The sequence below is a fragment of the Acanthisitta chloris genome, unplaced genomic scaffold (genome assembly GCF_000695815.1).
Source record: "Acanthisitta chloris isolate BGI_N310 unplaced genomic scaffold, ASM69581v1 scaffold11171, whole genome shotgun sequence".
NCBI classification, from domain to species: Eukaryota; Metazoa; Chordata; class Aves; order Passeriformes; family Acanthisittidae; genus Acanthisitta; species Acanthisitta chloris.
The window spans coordinates 38,133-59,210 of NW_008654540.1; the positions used below are offsets into that span (position 1 = coordinate 38,133).

Consider the following 21,078-nt stretch of genomic DNA (forward strand, 5'->3'; position numbering starts at 1 on the left):
TTTCCCCTGTGATTGCAGATATGAATGAACACAGCTCGAGGAGCCACAGCATCTTCCTCATCAATATTAAGCAAGAGAATGTGGAAACAGAGAAGAAACTCAGTGGGAAGCTTTACCTGGTGGACTTGGCTGGAAGTGAGAAGGTAAGAGTGCTTTCTTCTGCCCCCCTGGAGGGTCCTGGTAGGATCACTAAAGTGATGATGTGAGTGGTGTCAGTGCTAACTGAGTTGTAGAATCATAGAATTCAGGGGTTGGAATGGACCTTACAGATGACCCAGCCCCAACCCCTGCCCTGGGCAGGGACACCTCCCACCAGAGCAGGTTGCTCAAGGCTCATCCAACCTGGCTGTGAACACTGCCAGGGTTGGGGCAGCCACAGCCTCCCTGGGCAACCTGGGACAGTGTCTCACCACCAGAACAGGGAAAAACTCTTTCCTCACATCCAACCTAGACTTTCCCTCCTTCAGTTTGAACCCATTGCCCCTTGTCCTGTCCCTGCAGTTCCTAACACAGAGTCTCTCTCTGGCTCCTTGTAGCCCCTTCACATAGTGCAAAGTTGCTCTGAGGTCTCCACACAACCTTCTCTTCTCCAGGCTGAACAGCCCCAACTCCCTCAGCCTGTCCTCACAGGGAGATGCTCCAGTGCTCTTTGCAACTTTGTGGCCTCCTCTGGACTTGCTCCAACAGTTCCATGTCCTTCTGATGCTGAGGACACCAGAACTGTGTGCAGTATTCCAGGCTTTGCAGAGCTCTTACCTTAGGTTATCATTAGTAAGGCTATTTTTGGTGGTTTATTTGATGTGGGATGGAGAAAAGGAGCAGATGTGAACTACTGATATGAAATGCAAACCCCAAATGTCTGTGATGTCTCTTCATTTATGATGGGGTGGACTGAACCAGTGTACTTGATCCAGCTTTGCACTTAGTTCTGGGTATCTGAAGAAAGGGATGTAATTTATGTCATTTATCAAATTAGACAGTTATTTTAACTCATACTCAGCCATGTCCTGCTCCCAAATCTTCTCTAATTACTTCACATATTAGATAGTGAAATATCAGCAGTTAATGCACTTGTACAGCTGAAGTCTAATTGAAGCTCCCTGAATGTCTCTCCTGATTGCAGTGACTATTTCTGCTTTCCAATATAAAAACTCTAAGCAGAAAATAACTTTTATCTATTTACCAAAAGAGTAATGGTCTAGAACACTAGTGCAGTGCAGAAATGTTTCCCAGCTCTCATTCTGATGTCTCCTGGAGTGTTCAGAATTGGGTTTAGTTGTGTTTTCAGGTTGCTCATGGGGACATGGTGGTTGATAACCCATAGGTCCCATGCAGAAGTGATCCATCATGTGGTTAATCATGTTAATGTCTTTGAGTGGATCTGATGCTGGATGGTAAATTAAAAGCTATTTAAGATGTTAAATTAAAAGCTTTTTGTGGAGGTTACAAAGTAAGGGCTTAGTCAGGCACTACTCTCTCTGAAAAATGAGCTTTTGTGGGTCATTGTGTTTGGATGCTGTATGAAAACCTGAACTGAGGGTTTCCTTGGCAGGTTGTCTTCTTAAAAGGGACAATGATGTTTTGTGTCCTGTGGCATTTTTAGAGGAAAGCACACTGTGATTTTAATGTAGAGAAAAATTTATGGCTTTGTCCTACATTTCTGTGCCTTTCCCCCACTCACCCTCAAAAAACAGAGAGAGAAAACAGACTGCAAAGCTGTGTTGGTGTCTGAAGGAGTGCTGGGCCCAGGCCACCAAGCTTCTCCACTGGGCCACCTTGGGATGCTGTTGGTGGCCAGTAAAGCTGCAGTCAGGATCAGTGTGATCACACTTGTTCTGCCCTCATGCTTGTGGTTCATGCAAGCAAAACACAAAGCCAAGATACTCATTTGGTGCCATATCCTGTGCCCTGAGAACACACCTGTGGTGTCTCCTGTCTGGATGGACAGTTTGGGCTTGGAAGTGATCCCCAAGTGTGCCCAGTTGAGCACCTGAACAAAATGAGGGGCAGCTTGCTGCTACAGGGAGATAAAAGTGGAAGTATTACAGGATTCTCCTAACAAAAAAAGTGCATGTAAACTTCTCCTTCGTGCTGAGACTCAGCTTGGTTTGTTTTCCTTCCAAGAGCATCGTTGGCTGCTGCACTGTAGCACTGTGGCTGTGTGTGTCCTGCTAGCTGAGCCTGACTCTTGCCTCTCTTTTTGGTAGGTCAGCAAAACTGGAGCAGAGGGAGCTGTTCTTGATGAAGCTAAAAATATCAATAAGTCTTTGTCTGCTCTAGGCAATGTGATATCTGCCTTGGCAGAAGGAACTGTAAGTAATCCTGTTTTGTGTTGTTGAAGAATGACTTTTTATTTATCTGTTTCTTTGCATCCACATGGAAGAAATGAGCTAACATTTCAATCCAGAAGGAAGGAAATATTAGCTTTCCAGCCACAAACTAGTGACACTTCTGCTATTCTGCTCAAGATAAGAAACTAATTCCCAGTGATTTCACTTGAGTGGTTATCCAACCTTAGCACAATCAAAACAATTGCTCTTCAGGATTGTGTGCTTCAGGCCCATTAAACCTGTCATTGTCAACTCATGTTCTCCTTCATTGCAATATCACTATTTAACAGGAGTTGTCCTTGTCTCTCACTTGTGTTTTGATTAGAAAACTCATGTTCCATACCGAGACAGCAAGATGACCAGGATCCTTCAGGATTCCCTCGGTGGCAACTGCAGAACCACCATTGTTATCTGCTGCTCTCCCTCCGTGTTCAACGAGGCAGAAACAAAGTCAACCCTGATGTTTGGACAGCGGTGAGTCCTGCTTGGCATCAGGCTGGATGGTGCTCACCTGGGCTCTTCCAGCTGTGCCCAGGGGAGAGAGATAAGAAGGCATGAAACAGGGAGGTTATGGTTTCTGGAGCTGTTCAAAAAAACAGTGCTGGAGGACTTGAGGGAACTGTCTCTTCATTCCCTGTAGCACCAGGAAAATAAATGTTACTGTTGGCCAGCAGCTGCTCTGCTTGGGATCATAGGATCAGAGCATGTGCAGGGGTTGGGATGGAGCTTAGAGATCACCCAGCCCCAACCCCTGCCCTGGGCAGGGACACCTCCCACCAGAGCAGGTTGCTCAAGGCTCATCCAACCTGGCTGTGAACACTGCCAGGGTTGGGGCAGCCACAGCCTCCCTGGGCAACCTGTTCCAACCCTGGGTAGTGTTTCCTGCAGAAAGGACAAAGTGTTATCATAGTGCCTTGAAACGTTATGGGGAAGATCATGGCACTGGGCATTTTTCTGGTGATAACTCAGTGGGAAAAGTTTGGTTTTCCTTTATCTTGATGCTCCTGATGCTTTTAAGAGGTGTCTTCTTGCATGGCACCTCAGGGATTATTGTTATGGCTGTAAAAAATTGTTTTAAACCATTAAGAAAATTGGATTCCATGCAATACTGGCAACCTGGATAGATTACCATGATAAGTCATGGACTTTTTAATGTTTGAAGGCTCTTAGCAATTTAGGAACAAGTCCTCAGAAACAAACAGCATAAAGTTAAGTGTGAAGCATCCAGAAAGCAAATTTCTCTTCTATATGTGTTTATTTGCCACAGTCATGTGAAATACATCAGGGAAGTTTGCAGAAATAGGTCAGGGCCATTATGTAATTACCTCTTCTGCACTGATTGAGGAGAACTCACTTTGGAAAATTACTCACTTTGCTTCATTTGTGTAATAGCAGAAAGGGAAAATCCTAGCAAGTTAGGATTGTTTGAAATGGAATTTAGCAGTTTGTACAGTGCAATGAATTTGGCTGAAAGTGTTTTTTTCCACAGATCCTTTGACTGGAGGCAGGGGTCATTAACATAATTAGGTTAAGAGTTGCCATGGAGTTTTATTTCACCATTGGGTGATGAACATGAGTTGAAGTTACTGAAGATACAAACTTCTTCCCATTTCTGTGTGCCACAGAACTTCTGAGCAAACACAAAGATGCAGCAGTTGAACAAAGAGCATTACCAGCTCTGAAGCACAACGAGTTGCACAGGTTTTATCCATGCTATGAGTTCAAATGTATTGCTAGTTCAAACCTCCCCACATTCATTTCCTGACTGCAGGGGATGTCAGGTGAGCCTTGCACCTCTGTAGCCCTGCAGAGATTCCCAGAGGTCCTGCTGATTCATCCTGGCTGAGGCTCCAGGACAGCAGTGCAGCCACAAGGGATGTTTAATTTTAGACAGAGGAGCAGGTTCTGTGTTAGGTTTCAGTGTGCCCAGCTCTGCCTGCAGCTCCAGGGCCTCTGGGAAGGTGGATATGCTTGGACTTGAGGAAGTGTGTGCAGAGCAGGTCCAGCTCCCTGTTATATTCCGGTTCACATCCCTCTTGATTTCATTTCTCTCTCCACAAATCAATAAAACCTCCTTTCTCTTTGGGGCAAAACCAATATTCAAACCATCTCCACACATCCTGGCCAGGAGAGCTTGGAGTGATGGGACATGGTTAACACTTTCCTAGGTGTTCCTTGCTGAGGGCTAGGATGTCAGGTGGAAAAACCGGGAAAACAGCTGAACACTTTGAGAGCATTAGGTTGGGGTGAGGTTTTTCTTTGCTTAAACACTATAGAACTGAACTGAAACAGAAGTTCCTTCAGCTGTAAGAAAGGAACCCCAAGCAGAAGGACTCATGGTGCACTGGACCTGCAGAGCAGCACATGAACTATCCACACACTTATTTGTCAGCAGTTTGGACAGGAAAAGTGGTTCCTTTTCCAGGCTCTTTGCTTGTGGTGTTTTGTTTTTCTGATGTGCCACTATTAAGGACCTGAATAGCACTAAAGGGACTCATGGGTCATTACTGGTTCCTCCATTTTTCCTAGCAAAGAAAGACTTATATCACCACTAAAATAAGTGTCAGGAGTAAAATTCATCCTCACAGACCTATTTGCCCTAATCAACACATACATGTGCTCCTCTGATGGTAGTGAATCAGCTGATTTTCTTTCTACTCCATCTTTTCTTGTCTTTTTCTCTCCTTTTTAATTGTAGTTGCCACTCAGTCCTTCATCCATCATTAGGATAAACTATGGCGTGGTGGGTTTTTTTCCCCTGGTACAGTTAAATGAGTGGAAACTTGAGCTGTGCTTTGGGCAGAGACAGTATGCAAGTGCTGACCGTTAGGAATTGTTTTCAAAGCACAGAGTTATTTTTAAGGTAATAAAACTCCTGTTTGCCACATAGTGCAAATCACTGGAGCTTTCCCAACTGGTGGGAGGTTTGTCTGTTATTCCTTTACTCATCCCCTGCTTTATTCAATAACACTGGAGTCATTTGAAGGGACTCAGTGTCTGAGCAGTGAAGGGCAAAGATCTGAAGCTTTCTTAATTCAGACTGATGTGTTTGGTTTTTCTTTTTCAACGTGGATTTGCCACAGTAGGTGCTGTGCATTGTTTTCTGCTTGCTTTGCATTTCCTGGGGCAATTGTTTAGGTTCAGTGGCAGCTAAGCACTTTCCCAATCATAAAGTGATGGTGGTTGTTGTTAGAAGGGTTGAAATGTTGTGGTATTTTTGCCTGGAGAGGCAGGAACTCGTGAGCCTGACTCACAGGCACAGGCTCAGACTCCCTTCCCAGCCTTGGAGTCACCCTATTACCTGGGGGTGACCTGCAATTCTCCTCCTTCCCTTCCTTCCACCCCCAGAGCTGTGTTGGAAAGCAGTTTGGCTTTCAAGAGGGGTAAGTTCCATATCTCTCCCTCACTGGGTTGACATCCCTTGGAGCACAGCTGAGGTTTGTTGGTGGAGTTTAAGGGATGGTGGTTGAGAGATGGGATGAGCCCATGGTCAGACCCTGGAGTGGGATGCTCTGTGGTGGGACTCAGGTCAGGAGGAGCTGTGAGGTGACAGCTCAGAGCAGTAATGACAGGGCTTGGTGTTGTCCATAATCCAAGAACAGATTCCAGAGCTTCTCTTTTTCATAGAATCCTAGGATTTGTTTGGGTTGGAAGGACCTTAAAGCTGATCTTGTTCCACCCCCTGCCCTGGGCAGGGACACTTCCCACCAGCCCAGGGTGCTCCAAACCCCATCCCTGGCCTGGAACACTCCCAGGGATGGAGCAGCTTCTCTTCTTCCTTTCTATTGTGGCAAAATTTTGGCTCTTTACTGTTACAAAGGTGTCAGAGCAGCTCACTCTGGTTTTGTTGTGCAGAGCCAAGACCATCAAGAACACAGTGTCTGTGAACCTGGAGCTGACAGCAGAGGAATGGAAGAAGAAGTATGAGAAGGAGAAAGACAAGAACAAGAGCCTGAAGAATGTTATCCAGCACCTAGAGCTGGAGCTGAACAGGTGGAGAAATGGTATGTGCCAGAAACTGGGAATGGCTGAAGGTCTTTGTAAGCTACTTATGGTTAAATCTTGCCTTAAATCACTTACTTCTGAGATCATATTCAGAGCTGCAGCTCATACTGCTTAGGAGTCACTAAAGGTGAGGAAGCAAAACTCAGGGAAAACAGCAGCTCTTTACAGAAGGAACTGTTTGAGATGCCCCAAACTGGTGTGGGATCAGATATAGAGAACACAGGGAGACATCACCAACTTGAATAGTGTAAATAATAGTAATAAAGGAAAGGAAGATGTCATTTTGTGTGGGTTTTTCAAAAGAACTCTTCCTCAGGCAGGAAAATCACTCCTGTTATGCTTTAAGGTAACTGAACCTTGGGGTTGTTTTAATAATTGAGTTCAACATTAGAACAGAATAATTTTAGCACAGTGATTGGCAGTGTCATCTGAGTAGAAGAATCACCACTTGTCTCCTTGTGTGGCTTCTAAGTGAAGTTCATGGAGAGAACAGCCAATTTGCTGTTTAGACCCACAGGGAATTGCAGGTAGGTTGTCATACCAAGTCTGGGATGGTAGAGGAGGAAGAACATGCATCCATACAAGTGGAATAATTCTTATTTAATCTACAGCGTTGGCAAATCATTTTAGCAAAGTATCCTTTGTTTTAACTTTTGATTGAACATAAAAATCAACCCCCAAACTTCAAACAAGCAAACAACCTCCCAAGCCAAGGAAACCAACCCCTTGCACCCTGAAATCCCACCCAGCCAGTAAAATGCTGCTGCTTTGGAGCCATTTTTAGTCCTTAAGCTGCTCATCATCCCAGCCCTGTGTGTTGATGTGTCTCATGCAAAGAAGAAGCCTCTAAATCAAGAGCAAACCTGTGATTTAGTTATTAGTCACGATCTGTTTTGCACAGCCAAGTCTGGGCTGGAGCATCCAGAGTGCAATCACTGCTCAGAAGATAATACCTGACCTTTGTGCGTGGCTCCCTCCTCTCAGCTCCCTGTGCTGTTTGCTTGCCTTCCAGATGAGATGGTTCCCTAATGATTGTGCCTTTCTCTGGAGACTCCAGCACAGAATATTCCCTTATCAGCACAGCACCATTGCTATGGAGACGCTCGGGCTGCTCTTGGCTTTGAGGAGTGTTGGGGATTTATAACCTCCTCGTGTTCTCCTTCCTCCATCTCCTCTTTGCTCAGTGTGCCCAATTTCAGTCCCTTCCCATTCTAGAACATGTATATTTTTTTGGGAAGCCCCATCTAGATCCTTTATTCCATGTAAACAAGGCATATTACAGGCTGTGTCTGTTGCTTTGTCTAAACCTCTCCCCCTCTTCATTCCCTCTGTCCTGCTGTTCTCATTGCTGTCACCCAGCAATGCATTCAGTGCATTCAAAACACTATTGATTTCTTGCCTGACCTTCTGCAATCCCATCCTTTGGCTGTCAAAGGAAGCTCTTTACAAAGGAAAGTGTCACAGAAATTGCAGCTTGAATATGAGATGCGAGAGAGGTGCATAAATATTCCACTGGTGGAGCTTAGCTGAGAAATTAGGGAGATGCTGGGAGCAGGAAATGAGTGTGCCCAGTTCTCACTGAGCAGGATTTCAACAGCAGGTGCACAGTTTGGTCTGTGGTTTGCACCTAGGAGGTTCTCATCCAATGGCTGACAAATTAAACACTCGTTTTGGGAGGCTCCTGATGGATTCTCCACAGCCTGAGGAGCATTGCTATGTGTGTAAGGCCTCACAGTGTGACCAAGCCCAACTTTCCTACTCTACTCCAGTGCCAATCCAACAGTGAAAAACCAATTTACAATTTCCTCATTAATATTTTGAAATATCATCAAGCCTTTACAAATTTGGAGTGAAATTCTTTGATAGAGGTGATGGTGCTTGATTTCAAATTACACTTTTTCATGCTTTAAGCTTGAAAAATTATCTGCTCTGTTGGTTGGTTGGTTTCATGCCCTGTTTTGTTTTGCTTTCGGCCTGAATCAGCCTTTTTGGGGTTTGATCTCTTTGTCCTGTTTGTCTTACTGCCAGGGAAACAAATAGAGCCTACAGCATTTTGGCTAGAGGAATGGCTAATAAAACTTCATGGGGCTCAAATATTGGAGCTTTTCATGGAAAAGGGGAAAAACCTGTTTGTGCTAAGGGTTGGGCGTAACTTTGCCACACCTCAAGCAATGTGTGCAGCATTCAGGGGCTCACAGTGTCTCCCCAGACTCTGAGAATAGCAGGTTTAATTTCTGACATGAGTTCCTTGCCCATCCCTTGTCACTGAGCTGCAGCAGGTTGGTAGTTCATGCTGTGACTGAAGGGAATATTCCTTGGAGACAAGGAAATGTGTAGGGAGAACATCCTGTCTGATATGTTCCCCAAACTGAAAATGGGGGTGTGTGTGTGATTGAATTTTAGATGTGACAAGGAAAGGTGAGTTTTGCTTTAAACACAGTGGTGATGGTTGTCCTGGTTTGGTTTTGACCACCACAGCTGATGGTTGTGCTGGTGCACTCCCAGCTCATCATGGGGAGGGAGGACTGATCAGGCAGTTGGAAATCTGAAAGTGTTGGGTTTTTTGTCCTTCCTGACACCTCAGTTAATCCATGGAGCTAATCCCACCTATCAAGGGCTTGAGTGAAAGGAGAGCCAAGAGTTGAGTGCTTTTACTGGCAGCCACTGGGATCTGTTGCTGGTATTTCAGGGAATCAGTAAGGTTGGAAAAGACCTCTAAGATCATCAAGTCCAATGGTTATGGGTCTTTGCATTTCCAGCCATGGAGGTTATCATGGATGGCCTTTCCATCCCTGCTCTTGCCTGTCATTTGCAGCTGCCTAGAGTCCTCCTTGGCTTTGCTGACTCTCCCTCAGCAGCCATGAAGGACCATCCTGGGATGGTTTTGGACACCTCTCTCTCTTGGGTTGTCCTGACCATGGGTTGTGTGTCTGCAGGAGAAGCTGTGCCCGAGGATGAACAGATCAGTGCAAAGGACCAGAAGAACCTGGAGCCTTGTGATAACACCCCAATCATTGACAACATCACCCCAGTTGTTGCCAGCATCTCCACAGAGGAGAAGCAGAAGTATGATGAGGAGATTGCCAGTCTCTACAGGCAGCTGGATGACAAGGTTTGAACATTTGGGTTGACTCCATTGGCTGGGTGGAAGTGGAGAATCATCCCAAAATGGGTGTGAGTCTCTGGATTTCCTGAGCACCATGGACTGGAAGATGTTGGAAAATTCCAACACACTCACTGCATAAAACCAGGTCTTGTCCTATTATGTCAGCTCTCTGTTCCCTGTGCAGACAGTGTTTGAGGGCACTCTCCATGAACTCAGAGCCAAGTTTGCCTTTAAGGGCTTTTCTGCACTCCTTCTCTTCAGTGATTTCTGTCAAACCCCTCAGCAAACTGCTGTCCCTCTCACAGGAGAGAGAAAACAAGGGAAACTGTGTCTCAATTTTTCTCAGATATTTATAATGTATTAGAATTTCAAGGAAAGCACATAACCATCCCTGGGGTCTCTTTTGTTTGTGTTTCTCTAGCTGTGAGCACTGCCCAGAGTGCAGGTGGCTTAGTTATTTATTTATTTGCACAGCTTGAAATTCATCATTGGCACTTAAAGCTATCAGCAATACACTTACTGAGCACTGCCCATTAATAGCTTTGGCTTGTGCAAAGATGATAAGTAGTGGGGGGAAAAAAGGCTCAGTGAAGCCATTGGCTCTTATGGATGAGAGCAGTGTAAAAGGCTCTGCAGCAAATGGGAAACTTTCAGCATGAATCAATACTCCATTTGAAATTTCAATTGTAATTAGCAGGAAAATACTAGAAGAAAAAAACCCTACTGTGTCCTTGACTGTTCCTATTGAAGTTGGGCAGTTTGTGAGTACCAAGGGAGGGAGTGGATGGTTGTGTTTATGCCTTAATTCTGGTGTGCATGAGGTCCCTGCACACAGCAGTGTGTTGATGGCATGGAAAAGAACAGTTAAGGCTTTGAGAAATCACAGCTTTGCTGTGATGGAGAATCCATTCCCATTCTAGCTTTTACATGTTGATTAGAAAAAGGGGGAAAAAAACCTCAGTCATTCTTTCACTTCCCTCATCCACAGTGAATTACTCTTGAGGGAACTGCCAGCAGGGCTGAGTTTTACCCTAGAAAACACAGGAAGCATAATTTGCACCAAATTACTGCAGTGCTGTAGGAAATGAGAAGGTATTTGATCCCCGTAACAAACCCAAAATATCACCATTTATAATTTCTCCCAGTATCAACAGCTTCTGCTGTGTAACTCTGTGCATATCTGCCTTTCTCTCCTCTCACACCACTCAAACATGCACAGGGTTTGCTGTGGCAATATATTCTTTCTTCTTTTCTAAACAGGGGAAATAAAAAGTGACCAAACAAGAACTGTGCAAAGCAACTAAAAATCTCCAACCCTGTTTCATTGCAGGATGATGAAATCAACCAGCAGAGCCAGTTGGCTGAAAAGCTAAAGCAACAAATGTTGGATCAAGAGGAGGTAAGAAACTAAAACAATCAACAAACCTCTTACAATTTGTTTAGGATCTCTTTGTTTAGTGAGTCTGTCACAGCTGTTCATGTTAACTGGCTAAAATGCAATAGGTGAGAGAAACCTGTGTGTCAGCCAGGTTTGAACTTCAAATTTCAGAGCATCCTGAGCATTAAATATGTAATTTGTGTAATCCTAATAGCATTAAACCTTGATAACTCCTTATGATCACAGTCCATCCTGCTGGGAAGTGATGCTGGAGCTACAGGGTAGGAACGTGCCCAATATTTTTCACTTCAAATGTGGTTTTCACTGTGTCTGTACCCAGGCACTGTGGACTGCAGGGAGTTACAGATTTCCTAGCCTGACAGGATAAAAATGACTCCTGGTAATAAATTAGTGATGTTCATTATTTCGGCAATTAGAGATAGTAATGGGAGAAATCTGTGAGATGGAAAAAGTGATTATTAGTGCTGCTACAAATTTCCTTTAAAATCCTGGATTGCTCACTTTAAACATTTGACTTCGTTGTTTCTGGCCATTAATGAATGTTTGTTGGTTTTTAGATGGGGAATATGATGACTGAACTTGACCTCTTATCTCTTATCTCTTGTTTACAAGAGGTTTTGAGGATGCAAAATGTGGCAATAACACCAATAACAGATCTGATATTTCTTAGGAGTTGCTTTTATGCTGGCAGGAGATTGGAGAAAGGCCATTCAGACCAAGAACATCGTCCTGGTGTGGGAGTTGATCCATCCCCAATGTTCCAAAGTGCTGCTCTCTCCTCACCACACTGCCCTGAGTCCCTGGGACAGTGTCTCCCCCAGCCACTCCAGCTGGAGCACAGCACTTGCTGCCTCCTTTTTTGGGGTGTGAATCCTCTCTTGTAGCTGAGAAATGATTCTGTCCATGCCTCAGCCTTTATCCAAGACCTCAGAAAAGGTTTCCAAGGTCTGTCCCCTTGGCAGGGAGGACACAAGGTGTGAACATGTCTGTTCCTCATCACTCATGGCTTTCCTGCCACCTCTGCAGACTTGTCCTGGCTGCAGGAGTCACCAGCTCCATCCTCCTCCCTGATTAAGCTCCTCATTCACTTGCCACAGCTCTGTTTGGTTGCCCTGCACCCTGTGCTGCCCATGCCTGTGGCCACACAAACACAACAGCATTTTATGCCTTCTCAGCACCATCATTTCCTGGCATGTGTTCTGATTCTGTTTGTGTCCTCTCACTTCTCTCATCTTTTTCATGTCCCTGTTCTGATTTTCCTTTCATGGTTTGTCCTTGGGCCTTGGTTTTGGGGTGATGTGCCTTCCTTGCTTTGTGTTTTGGGGAGGGTGCTGTACTGTTCTCACCCTCCCTGTCCCATACTCAGTATCACATCTGGAGGATGAATCAGGTTTTCGGTGCTCTCTAACCTTTGCCTTACAGAACCACTTCCCCTTTATTTTTTTTTTGCACATTCCTAGTCTAGCTCTGCTGACTTATGAAATCTCTGCAGCTGATATCACATTGCTTGTTCAGAATCATTATCTGATTCATCTGAGGAGCTTCTCCATCTCTCACCTCTGAAAGCTGATGTGATATTTTATTTTTCAAGGTGCTTTTCCACGTGTACCAATGTACCTGTTCTCCCTTGGAACTGTGATTAGCTCAGGGATTCAGGAGCTGCAGAGCAGCTGCTTCACTCTGCTTCCCCCTAATTAACTACAGGCCTGTTTTCTGCTTGATTAAGTGAGCAGGTTAATGATAAATCTGAGGCCTGCTGCAGATGGCATTGGGCTGGTGTCTTTTGGTGCCTTTCCACCACTGGCTGCTTCTGAGGGTGTGTGTTTTGGGGGATGCTGAGTGTTCCTTGTACCTTGGGTGCTGTGACCAAATCCACGAGGTGCTGCAGCCATCATCCCTTCCCTTTGTTTGCAGCTGATCAGGATAAAATGTTTTAATGGCCTTTTAAAACCTTGCTCTGTTTTTCCACGTTGTATCAGCAAGAATCTTCTGGGGAGCTGCTTATGCTCTAGGTGATACCCAACACTTCCATTTACTTGAAGTCGCAGTACTATTCACACAGATAATTTCTTAAGTAAATGTAAATAATCCTTCCATCTGTGTTTAGCAGAAAGATTATTTTAAGCTATTTTGTTGTTTAAATATTTACATGCCATCTGGCTTTGGCAACTCAGTGGGTTTTTCCATAACGTGAGTGCACTTCTGAGGCTGCAGAGAGATAAATTTCCCTTACATCTGAATCCTCCCTGCACTGCTTTGGGCACGTGCCAGCCTCCAAAGCTGCCTGCATGGTTTCCTAGTTTCCATTAGCACTCTGAGCCAAGAGGAAAAAGCAGTGTCTTCTCTGACATTTCTCCCTTTAGGTGCTCTGATTGAGAGAGGTGTTTCTGTGCTGTTTGGGGTCTTTCCCTCAGCTGCTTCGTGGCCTGAGCAGCAGTGGGACAGGTCAGAAGTGCACCCAGCACACTTGAGCAGGGCAGATTTTGTCCCACTGTCCAAGCAAGATGCAGTACAGCAATATTATCCTAATCCATACATAAGAATCCTTGGGAAGTGAGTTCTATGTATGAATGTCCAAACTTTGCTGTTTGGATGAGCATGAAGGACTTCTTGTATCTCCTGCACTGGTTATCTGTTATTATTCTCTATTTCATGTTTTGATGTAATGTTAAGTCCTGATTTTCACAGAATTGTTGAGGCTGGAAAAGAACTCTGAGATCATCAAGTCAAACCTATGACCCATCACCACTTGTCAGCTAGAGCAGAGCACTGAGTGCCATGTCCAGTCCTTCCTTGGACACCTCCAGGAGTGGTGACCTAGGAATACCTCCCTGGGCAGCACATTCCAGTGCCTGACAGCCCTAGAAGTCCAATATTAGCAATTAAAAGGTGTGACCTTTTATTTGCATTCACATCCAGCTGCTGTTCGGTCTGGGTTTGTGCTAAGAACCCAAGAACTGGATTTCAAGGCTCTGACATCTCATGGAGCACTGGTTGAAGGGCAATGGACAGGACCATGCAAGTGACCTCTTACCATCAGCCCTGTCAGTGAAACTTCAGCCTCTCTCTCAGTAGTGTGCAAAGAGTAAATTTAATGAGTTTTCCAAACTGGCAACACTCAGTAGCAGGTGTGAAGTCAGTATTTCCTGCTTTAGTTCATATTTTGCCTCAGGAAATAGGAGCAGCTAATCTGTCTCCAGCATCATGCTGCAGATGATAACTAAGAATAATCATCTTAGGTTTGCTTATCAAAATACTCCTCTAACACCACAAGGTCTTTGAGGCCTCAGAGAGCCTTTCACTTGGCCCAGTTCAAAGCTGTGAGTCTGCGTTGGAACATTTTACTTTGTGGTGGTTTTTGGTCCTAACTGCAGCACAGGATTGAGGGCAGAAGGTTTCTTTGGAGCTATGATCGTGTTTAAAATAAGTTTCTCTGCCTCAGTCTTGTGTTATAATAGGATTTGATTAAGGATTTTCTTTTCACTGAAGTTCAGAGCTTTTTTGGTGCTTCCTTCAAATACATTTCTGCTGGTTCTGGTAGAGGATTTCTTCTCTCCTGTTTTCTCTCTGGCACACACAGATGTGTGTTCTTTGCCTGGTTTTTGCCCTTTTCAGTGTTGTTTTTGAATGAGTTCCTGGGTGACTTGATGCTCCTGTGCTATCTCTTTTCCAGCTTTTGGCCTCCACTAGGAGAGATTATGAGAAGATCCAAGAGGAGCTGACCCGACTCCAGATTGAGAACGAAGCAGCCAAGGATGAAGTGAAGGAAGTCCTCCAAGCCCTGGAAGAATTAGCTGTCAATTATGACCAGAAATCCCAGGAAGTAGAGGACAAAACAAGGACCAACGAGCAGCTGGCTGACGAGCTGGCACAGAAGAGTGTAAGAGCCAAGAATGTTGTTCTCTCTTTTCCCCCATAACATTTCCACAGGGGTCCCCAAAACCTGCCAGCTCATGTATCATGGTCCCCCAGCAGCAACCAGTTCCCCCCAGTGTCTATACTGGGCATGATGCTGTAGGGTATGGAATATCCCACTGGCCAGTTCAGGGCACCTGTCCTGGCCTTGCTCCTTCCTGGCTTCTTGTGTAGCTCCTCACTGGCAGACACTGCAATGTCCTTGAAGGTAGAGTGAGCTCTGCTTAGCAACAACTCAAACATCAGCGTGTTATCAACATTATTCTCATCCTAAATCCAAACCACAGCACTTGCTGTGCAAGAAAATTAACCCTGTCCCAGCCACAGGACACTGTTCTATCTCAGGAATCTTTCAGATACTCTCCCAAGTGCATTATTATGGAGTTTAAAAACTGGAATAGCAGCAAAACTGTTAAGAGAGCCATATTTGCTGATCTATTGTCTCTCTTCTAGCTTGATTTAATGCTAAAATTCAGATAGTTCAGAAACTCCTCTATGGAACTGGTGGCAGATTGTGGCTCTCTTGCAGCCTCTGTATGTTGCACACCAGAGCAGCAAGTGAGCTGAATGTGAGAACTGGCCATTCTGTGGTTTGGATATTTAAAACCTGTATCATGCCAGAAAAGCTGTGAAAATCTGCTTCGTGCAAATTGCAGCACTTTGTGGGTTTCTCTGGGCTCTGTGCTGTGGAGCAGGAGTTTTATGGAGAGTCAGGAAGGAACCAGAAAAAATAAATCAGATTTTGGAGCTGGTTTTACTGATTTTAAGGAAAAAAATTGATCTGAGAAAAATTAAGATTGATATATTAGCTTAATACCTCCTTGTTCCTTAATTCATTGCCCATATGAGGGAGCTTTTGTTAACAGATCTGTTCTCATGAAAGACTTCAGTAAAACAGATTATTCCCAAATCCATTTGTAAAAATTGAATTTTATATCCTTCTGTACCTATTTCTCCGTGATTAACCTTCTCTGACATATATTATGCAAATAAGATTCTTACTGGATTTACTACATTTAATAGACCTAAAGTAGCCTTGGTAGCAAGTGAGTTGTGAAAGTGGATTATAGCAAGGTGGAATTGGATGTGTCAGGACATTGTGCCAGGAGGGAAATGCCAGACAATGCCAGGTATCCCAGAGGAACTGGTGCCCAGGCTGTGGAGGGGAGGGTAACTTTTGGCTTTGAACCTCTGCAGAGTGCCCTGACAGCAACCCAGAGGGAGCTGGGCCAGTTGCAGGAGCTCAGTAACCATCAGAAGAAGAGAGCAACAGAAATCCTGAACCTGCTGCTTAAGGACCTGGGAGAGATTGGAGGAATCATTGGTACCAATGATGTTAAAACAGTAAGTTGGATTTCTCACTTTCCATACATCTCCTGCAATATAAAAGTATTTAATCTAGTCACAGATTCACAGAATAGTTTGGGTTGGCAGGACCTTAAAGCTCAATTCATTCCAACCCTGCCATGGGCAGGGACACCTTCCACTAGCCCAGGCTGCTCCAAGCCCCCTCCAACCTGGCCTCGAACACTCCCAGGGATGGAGCAGCCACAGTTTCTCTGGGCAACCTGTCCCCGTATCTCAACCTCAGCACCTCACAGGGAAGGATTTCTTCCCAGTATCCCATCTAAATCTCCACTTTTCCAGTGTGAATCCATTCCCCCTTGTGCTGTCCCTCCATCCCTTGTCCCAAGTCCCTCTGCAGCTCTCCTGGAGCCCCTTTAGGCACTGGAAGGAGCTCTGAGGTCTCCCTGGAGCTTCTCATCTCCAGGCTGGAGACCCCCAGGTATCCCAGCCTGGCTCCATGGCAGAGCTGCTCCAGCACTTGGAGCATCAGTTGATGTGGAATATGTGGCTCCAGCAGTCCTTCTCCAGGACATTGCCTGGTTAGAGCATAGGGTGAAACACTGAAGAGCTTTGTCTGGCCCAGAGATGCTCAGTGTCTGGGCACACAGTGACCACTGTTGTTCCCAGCTCTGTGTTTGGGGCCAGACTCCTCCTGCCCATCTGTGTGTCAATGCACTGATTAATGGGAGGCGAAAATGAGTCCCCCCAAACAATACACATGTAGCCCTACTCCTTTAGCTGGCTTGGCTCAGGATTTCCCAGAATCTGAACCAAACTATTGGTGAGAATTGGTTTCTGGGATGGCTACTTCGTGGTTTGAAATTTGGTGCAAAGTTTGGTCAGACCTCTTTGAGATTTGCCTTTGTGTGGCCCTTGGGTAAAGCTCCCTTAGATGAACAGATGCTCCAACCTGCTCCTGCTGCAGAGGACACAGTCCCTGCTGTCCTGAGTGGTTCTGCAGATGCCAGACCAGCCGAGCAGCCTTTGGTAGATGTCACAGCAGCCTCTGGTGGCCGTTGGAACTAGGAGAGGAAACCTTTGGAAATGGAGGCAGTTTGATCCAGGTTTTTATAGTAACTAAGATGTCAACATGTTAGAGGACAGCTGTCAGTGTAAGCACGGCCAGATTGTTAAGCTTTTAGGAGAATAACTTCCAATTAGTTGGCAATTAGCATCTTCTCCAAGTGTGTCTAATTTCAGGGCAGGCAGAGTTTGGGAAGCAGCTTTATTTCTCAGGCTTTGGGGAGAAGATGCAGCTCATGTTCTCTTCTCCTTGGCAGTGCTGGGAAAAGGTGAGAAGCAGATGAAGTTTAACTTTGTGCTTGCTTGGGGAGAACCTGCACAGCTTGTCAGTGGGTTACAGGAATTTAGGAGCTGAAGAAAAAATCGTGAAGAGAAAATCACCACATTAAGTCACAGGGAAGGAAATGATCCATAAATAGAATGATACATGTAGAGGCAAGAGGATTAGGGTTTTTTTGCCAGGTGAGATGTGTCTGTCTTGCAGCTCCTTAGTGAAGAAGCACAACCCTTCAAGAAGGGACTTCTTTAAGGAGCACTTTGAAAATGCTCTTCAGCTTTTAGCAGTTTGAAAGAAGGAATATATCCCATGCTGGCGACAGGAGAAGGTTTCTCCACAATATGTTCTTGCCATGGTGGTGGACTTGGTTGTTTTAGATGTTGAATTGCTGGAGCACACTGTGAACCTGAGTCTAAATTTCTCACTTTTGAGGCTTATCAGTGAAGCCTGTAAGCAACAGAGTGGTGAAACATGTTTCAAGGTGCCCTCAAGGTCTGTAGGGTCTCCTTGAGAGCTGCTGTGCTTTCACAGAGGCTTCCCAGCTCTGGATAGGATCTTCCCAGCAGGAGGAGTGCTTGGTGTTGAGTGGGTAAGAGCCACAGCTCGAGAGTGTGGTGTGCTCAGTTAGCAGATGTGAACGGGGTGATCGAGGAGGAGTTCACCATGGCAAGGCTCTACATCAGCAAGATGAAGTCGGAGGTGAAGTCGCTGGTGAACCGCAGCAAACAGCTGGAGAGTGCCCAGATCGACTCCAACAGGAAGATGAATGCCAGTGAGAGGGAGCTTGCAGCCTGCCAGCTCCTCATTTCACAGGTATGCTTGTTCCTTCTTTGTCCCAGGGTTTGGTGACTTTCTCATCCTCTTTCCTCATGAAATGTGTGTGCTTGAGACAAGCAATGAGACCTAACAGAGTGGTGTTTCTCTGGTCTGTTTTGTTGGTCTTTTCTCTCTTCTCCTCTTCTTCCCCTTCAATGTTTTTTTGTGGCAAGATTGTGTCCTACTCTACATCTGAAAATGTAGTTTATGGCATAATACTGAAAATCCTCCTCAGAGGGATTTCCTCATGGTGAATTTGTATCTTCTATCACTTTAGAAGCAACCTGAGGGGGGAAGCAGTGGCTGTACAGTTCACTAGCCAAACCTTCATGTCTGCTCTGGTACAGATAACAGGGCAGCAATATCTGAAGTAATATGTTCTGGAAAACTGTGTAAGATGAAATTCCAGCTGATGAGAGGGCTCTGGAGTGGGTGGCAGCTACAGGCAGTGAGGCATGTGGCAGAGAGGGGCTGACTGCTCTGACACACTCAACTGCTTTGGAATGGACATGTGAAGGGGAGGAGATGATCCAGTTTACTGTGTTTCATTTCCTAGCAGTTCCTAAGAAAACCTGGAGCAAGGATAGCCTCTTGCCCTGCAGCAGAGTGTCTTTATTGAGTTCTGCTTAAGCAAGCTCTAGCTGCAAGTGTGCTTCTTATCCTAGGGAGGCTGAGGGTATTGGCTGCTCAAAAATGTTAACTGAAACAGACACCAAGCAGAAATACTCTCAAGTATTAATACTCATCTTGGAGGTTCTCCATTTAAGAGAATATTGAGGCCTCCCTGGGTTTAAAGCCAGGAAGAAGTTGGGTGTTGTTTTGCCCAAAAGTGAAAATGCACCTTATTAATGGAGCCACCAGGTAAGAGGAAAGAAAGGAAGAGCTTCAAGGCAGGTCAGGAAGTGCTCAAGCCTGGCAGGACTCAGCCAGAACTGGTGGCCTCTTACTGCCACTGGCAGTGCTGTATCACAGGGCTGTGTGGTCATGGAGTTAAGCTGATCCATCCATACCAACAACTTCCATTTGGGGGCCAGAAACCTTTGAAAATGGAGTGTGTTTTGATCTGTTAGCCCCTTCTCAGATCTTCTGCTGTATGTTCTCCTAGTTATCAGCTCTGGGTGTGGAAATCTCTTTTCCCTCCTTTATGTGGGACAGGACCTGCATTCCCAGGTAACCCCCTGTGCCACTCACATCTCATTGCTCTTCCCCTTGCCTTTAAAGCATGAAGCAAAGATCAAGTCCCTTACAGACTACATGCAGAACATGGAGCAGAAGAGGAGGCAGCTGGAGGAGTCCCAGGACTCTCTCAACGAGGAGCTGGCCAAGTTACGTGCTCAAGGTACGACATTGGGTCTTTTGTCACCATTTCTTTTACCAACTCTGTCTTAGAAAGTTCAGTATTGTGTTTTAGTGGTGAGAGAAAGTGAAAAACCCACACAGATCCTTTAGCTAAACAGCACCAATCAATCTTGCTAAACAGTGTGTAAAATTCCTAGATACATAGCTAATTTCAGTTGTTCCACTGGCAAACTCCCTGCCCCATTCCAAGGGAATCTGCTTCCCTTGGGGTCAGTCTTTCCCAGTTCCTATGTAGGATTCAGCTGACTTCATTTTAAGCATTGCATGTTTTCCCACTCCCATTTATGTGGAAAATGTGTATCTATCAAAGCAGTTCTTGTAGCTTTGCTAAATTCCTGGTCTGTGTAAAACTACAATGTGATCTGTGGCCTTAACATCATTCTGGATCTCTGCACAAGGGATTTTCCCTGACTGAGGGAGCAGCAAATGGTGACAAGACTTTTTAGTATCTCCTGCATTGTTAAAGCAGAACATTTGTTGTATCTCCTGATCTTCCTACCCCACTCCCAAGAAATCCCCTGGTTCTAGGGTACCATTTCCCCAGTGAATGCAGAACTGTAGGGGGATAAACAGACAAGGGGAGGCTGGAAAGGTTCTAGGTGAGTTGGGAACAACATGGTAAAGGAAAAGGGTGTTTGGGCTGTATAGAACTGTGCAGTTAATTCTCAACTGTCTCCACCTTTACCCAGAGAAAATGCACGAAGTCAGCTTCAAGGATAAGGAGAAGGAACACCTGACCCGGCTCCAGGACGCAGAGGAGATGAAGGTAGTTGGGCACACTGCAGTTTTAGAGGGTGTTTCTCAGTGAGATTGTTCATTCAGCTGATAATTTGGGTGTCATTTTGTCTTCTTGCACATGTTGTGTGCTTTGAAAACCACTGCCAGCCTGGGGCAGAATTGTTCAGATCAGCAAACCTCAGCTTGCTGAGTGACCTGAGGTCAGAGGACTTGCTAGGAGTGAGGTTGTTGCCCAGATGATGCAAAGAAGTCAGTTATAGTCTGAACATAGTGTCATAGTATGTTAAGGGGTTGGAGTGGACCTTAGAGGTCATGTAGTCCCAACATCCTTGTGGGCTGGGCCAGCCTCAAAGAGGAGAGAGCACCAGGACCTTCAGAGGACTCTGCTCCAGTGCAGATGTCTGAGTTCCTCAAATCATGTGGATGAAGAACCAAAATATCAGGCCCACTATGCTGCATACATAATGGAGAACAGTTTGGTTAAAAATGATATTGATTCATCTCTGTGTTACTCTAATCTTCTGCTGCTGAAAGTCAATTTGCCCAGTAGTGACTCAGGTCACAGGGGTTAATATCATACTAAGAAATTTGATTAAGAAAGAGGCAACTTGCCCAAAGTTTGGCAAGAATTGTGACTGCCTCCTAGAAATAATAATGAAACATAAACCTGTTTCCTGGTGTTTTTCCTTTGGAATGCAAAGACCTGTTAGCAATGACGTGTGAGTTGTGTTTCAAATCTTTGGAATGCAAAGACGTGTCAGCA

At 45.2% G+C, this 21,078-nt stretch overlaps 1 protein-coding gene across 1 annotated transcript in view; it reads left to right on the forward strand.

Annotated features, from left to right (window-relative positions):
* Positions 1–21,078, forward strand: part of LOC103810657 (kinesin heavy chain) — a gene marked incomplete at its 5' end in the record, with an annotated part of 44,844 nt that overhangs the window by 16,044 nt on the left and 7,722 nt on the right. The window contains 11 exons of the mRNA XM_009083569.1: positions 19–143; positions 2,208–2,312; positions 2,656–2,804; positions 6,186–6,334; positions 9,272–9,447; positions 10,772–10,840; positions 14,514–14,720; positions 15,953–16,099; positions 18,027–18,215; positions 19,440–19,557; positions 20,267–20,343. Coding sequence (XP_009081817.1) covers positions 19–143; positions 2,208–2,312; positions 2,656–2,804; positions 6,186–6,334; positions 9,272–9,447; positions 10,772–10,840; positions 14,514–14,720; positions 15,953–16,099; positions 18,027–18,215; positions 19,440–19,557; positions 20,267–20,343 — 1,511 coding nt within the window. The remainder of the gene's footprint in view (positions 1–18; positions 144–2,207; positions 2,313–2,655; positions 2,805–6,185; positions 6,335–9,271; positions 9,448–10,771; positions 10,841–14,513; positions 14,721–15,952; positions 16,100–18,026; positions 18,216–19,439; positions 19,558–20,266; positions 20,344–21,078) is intronic.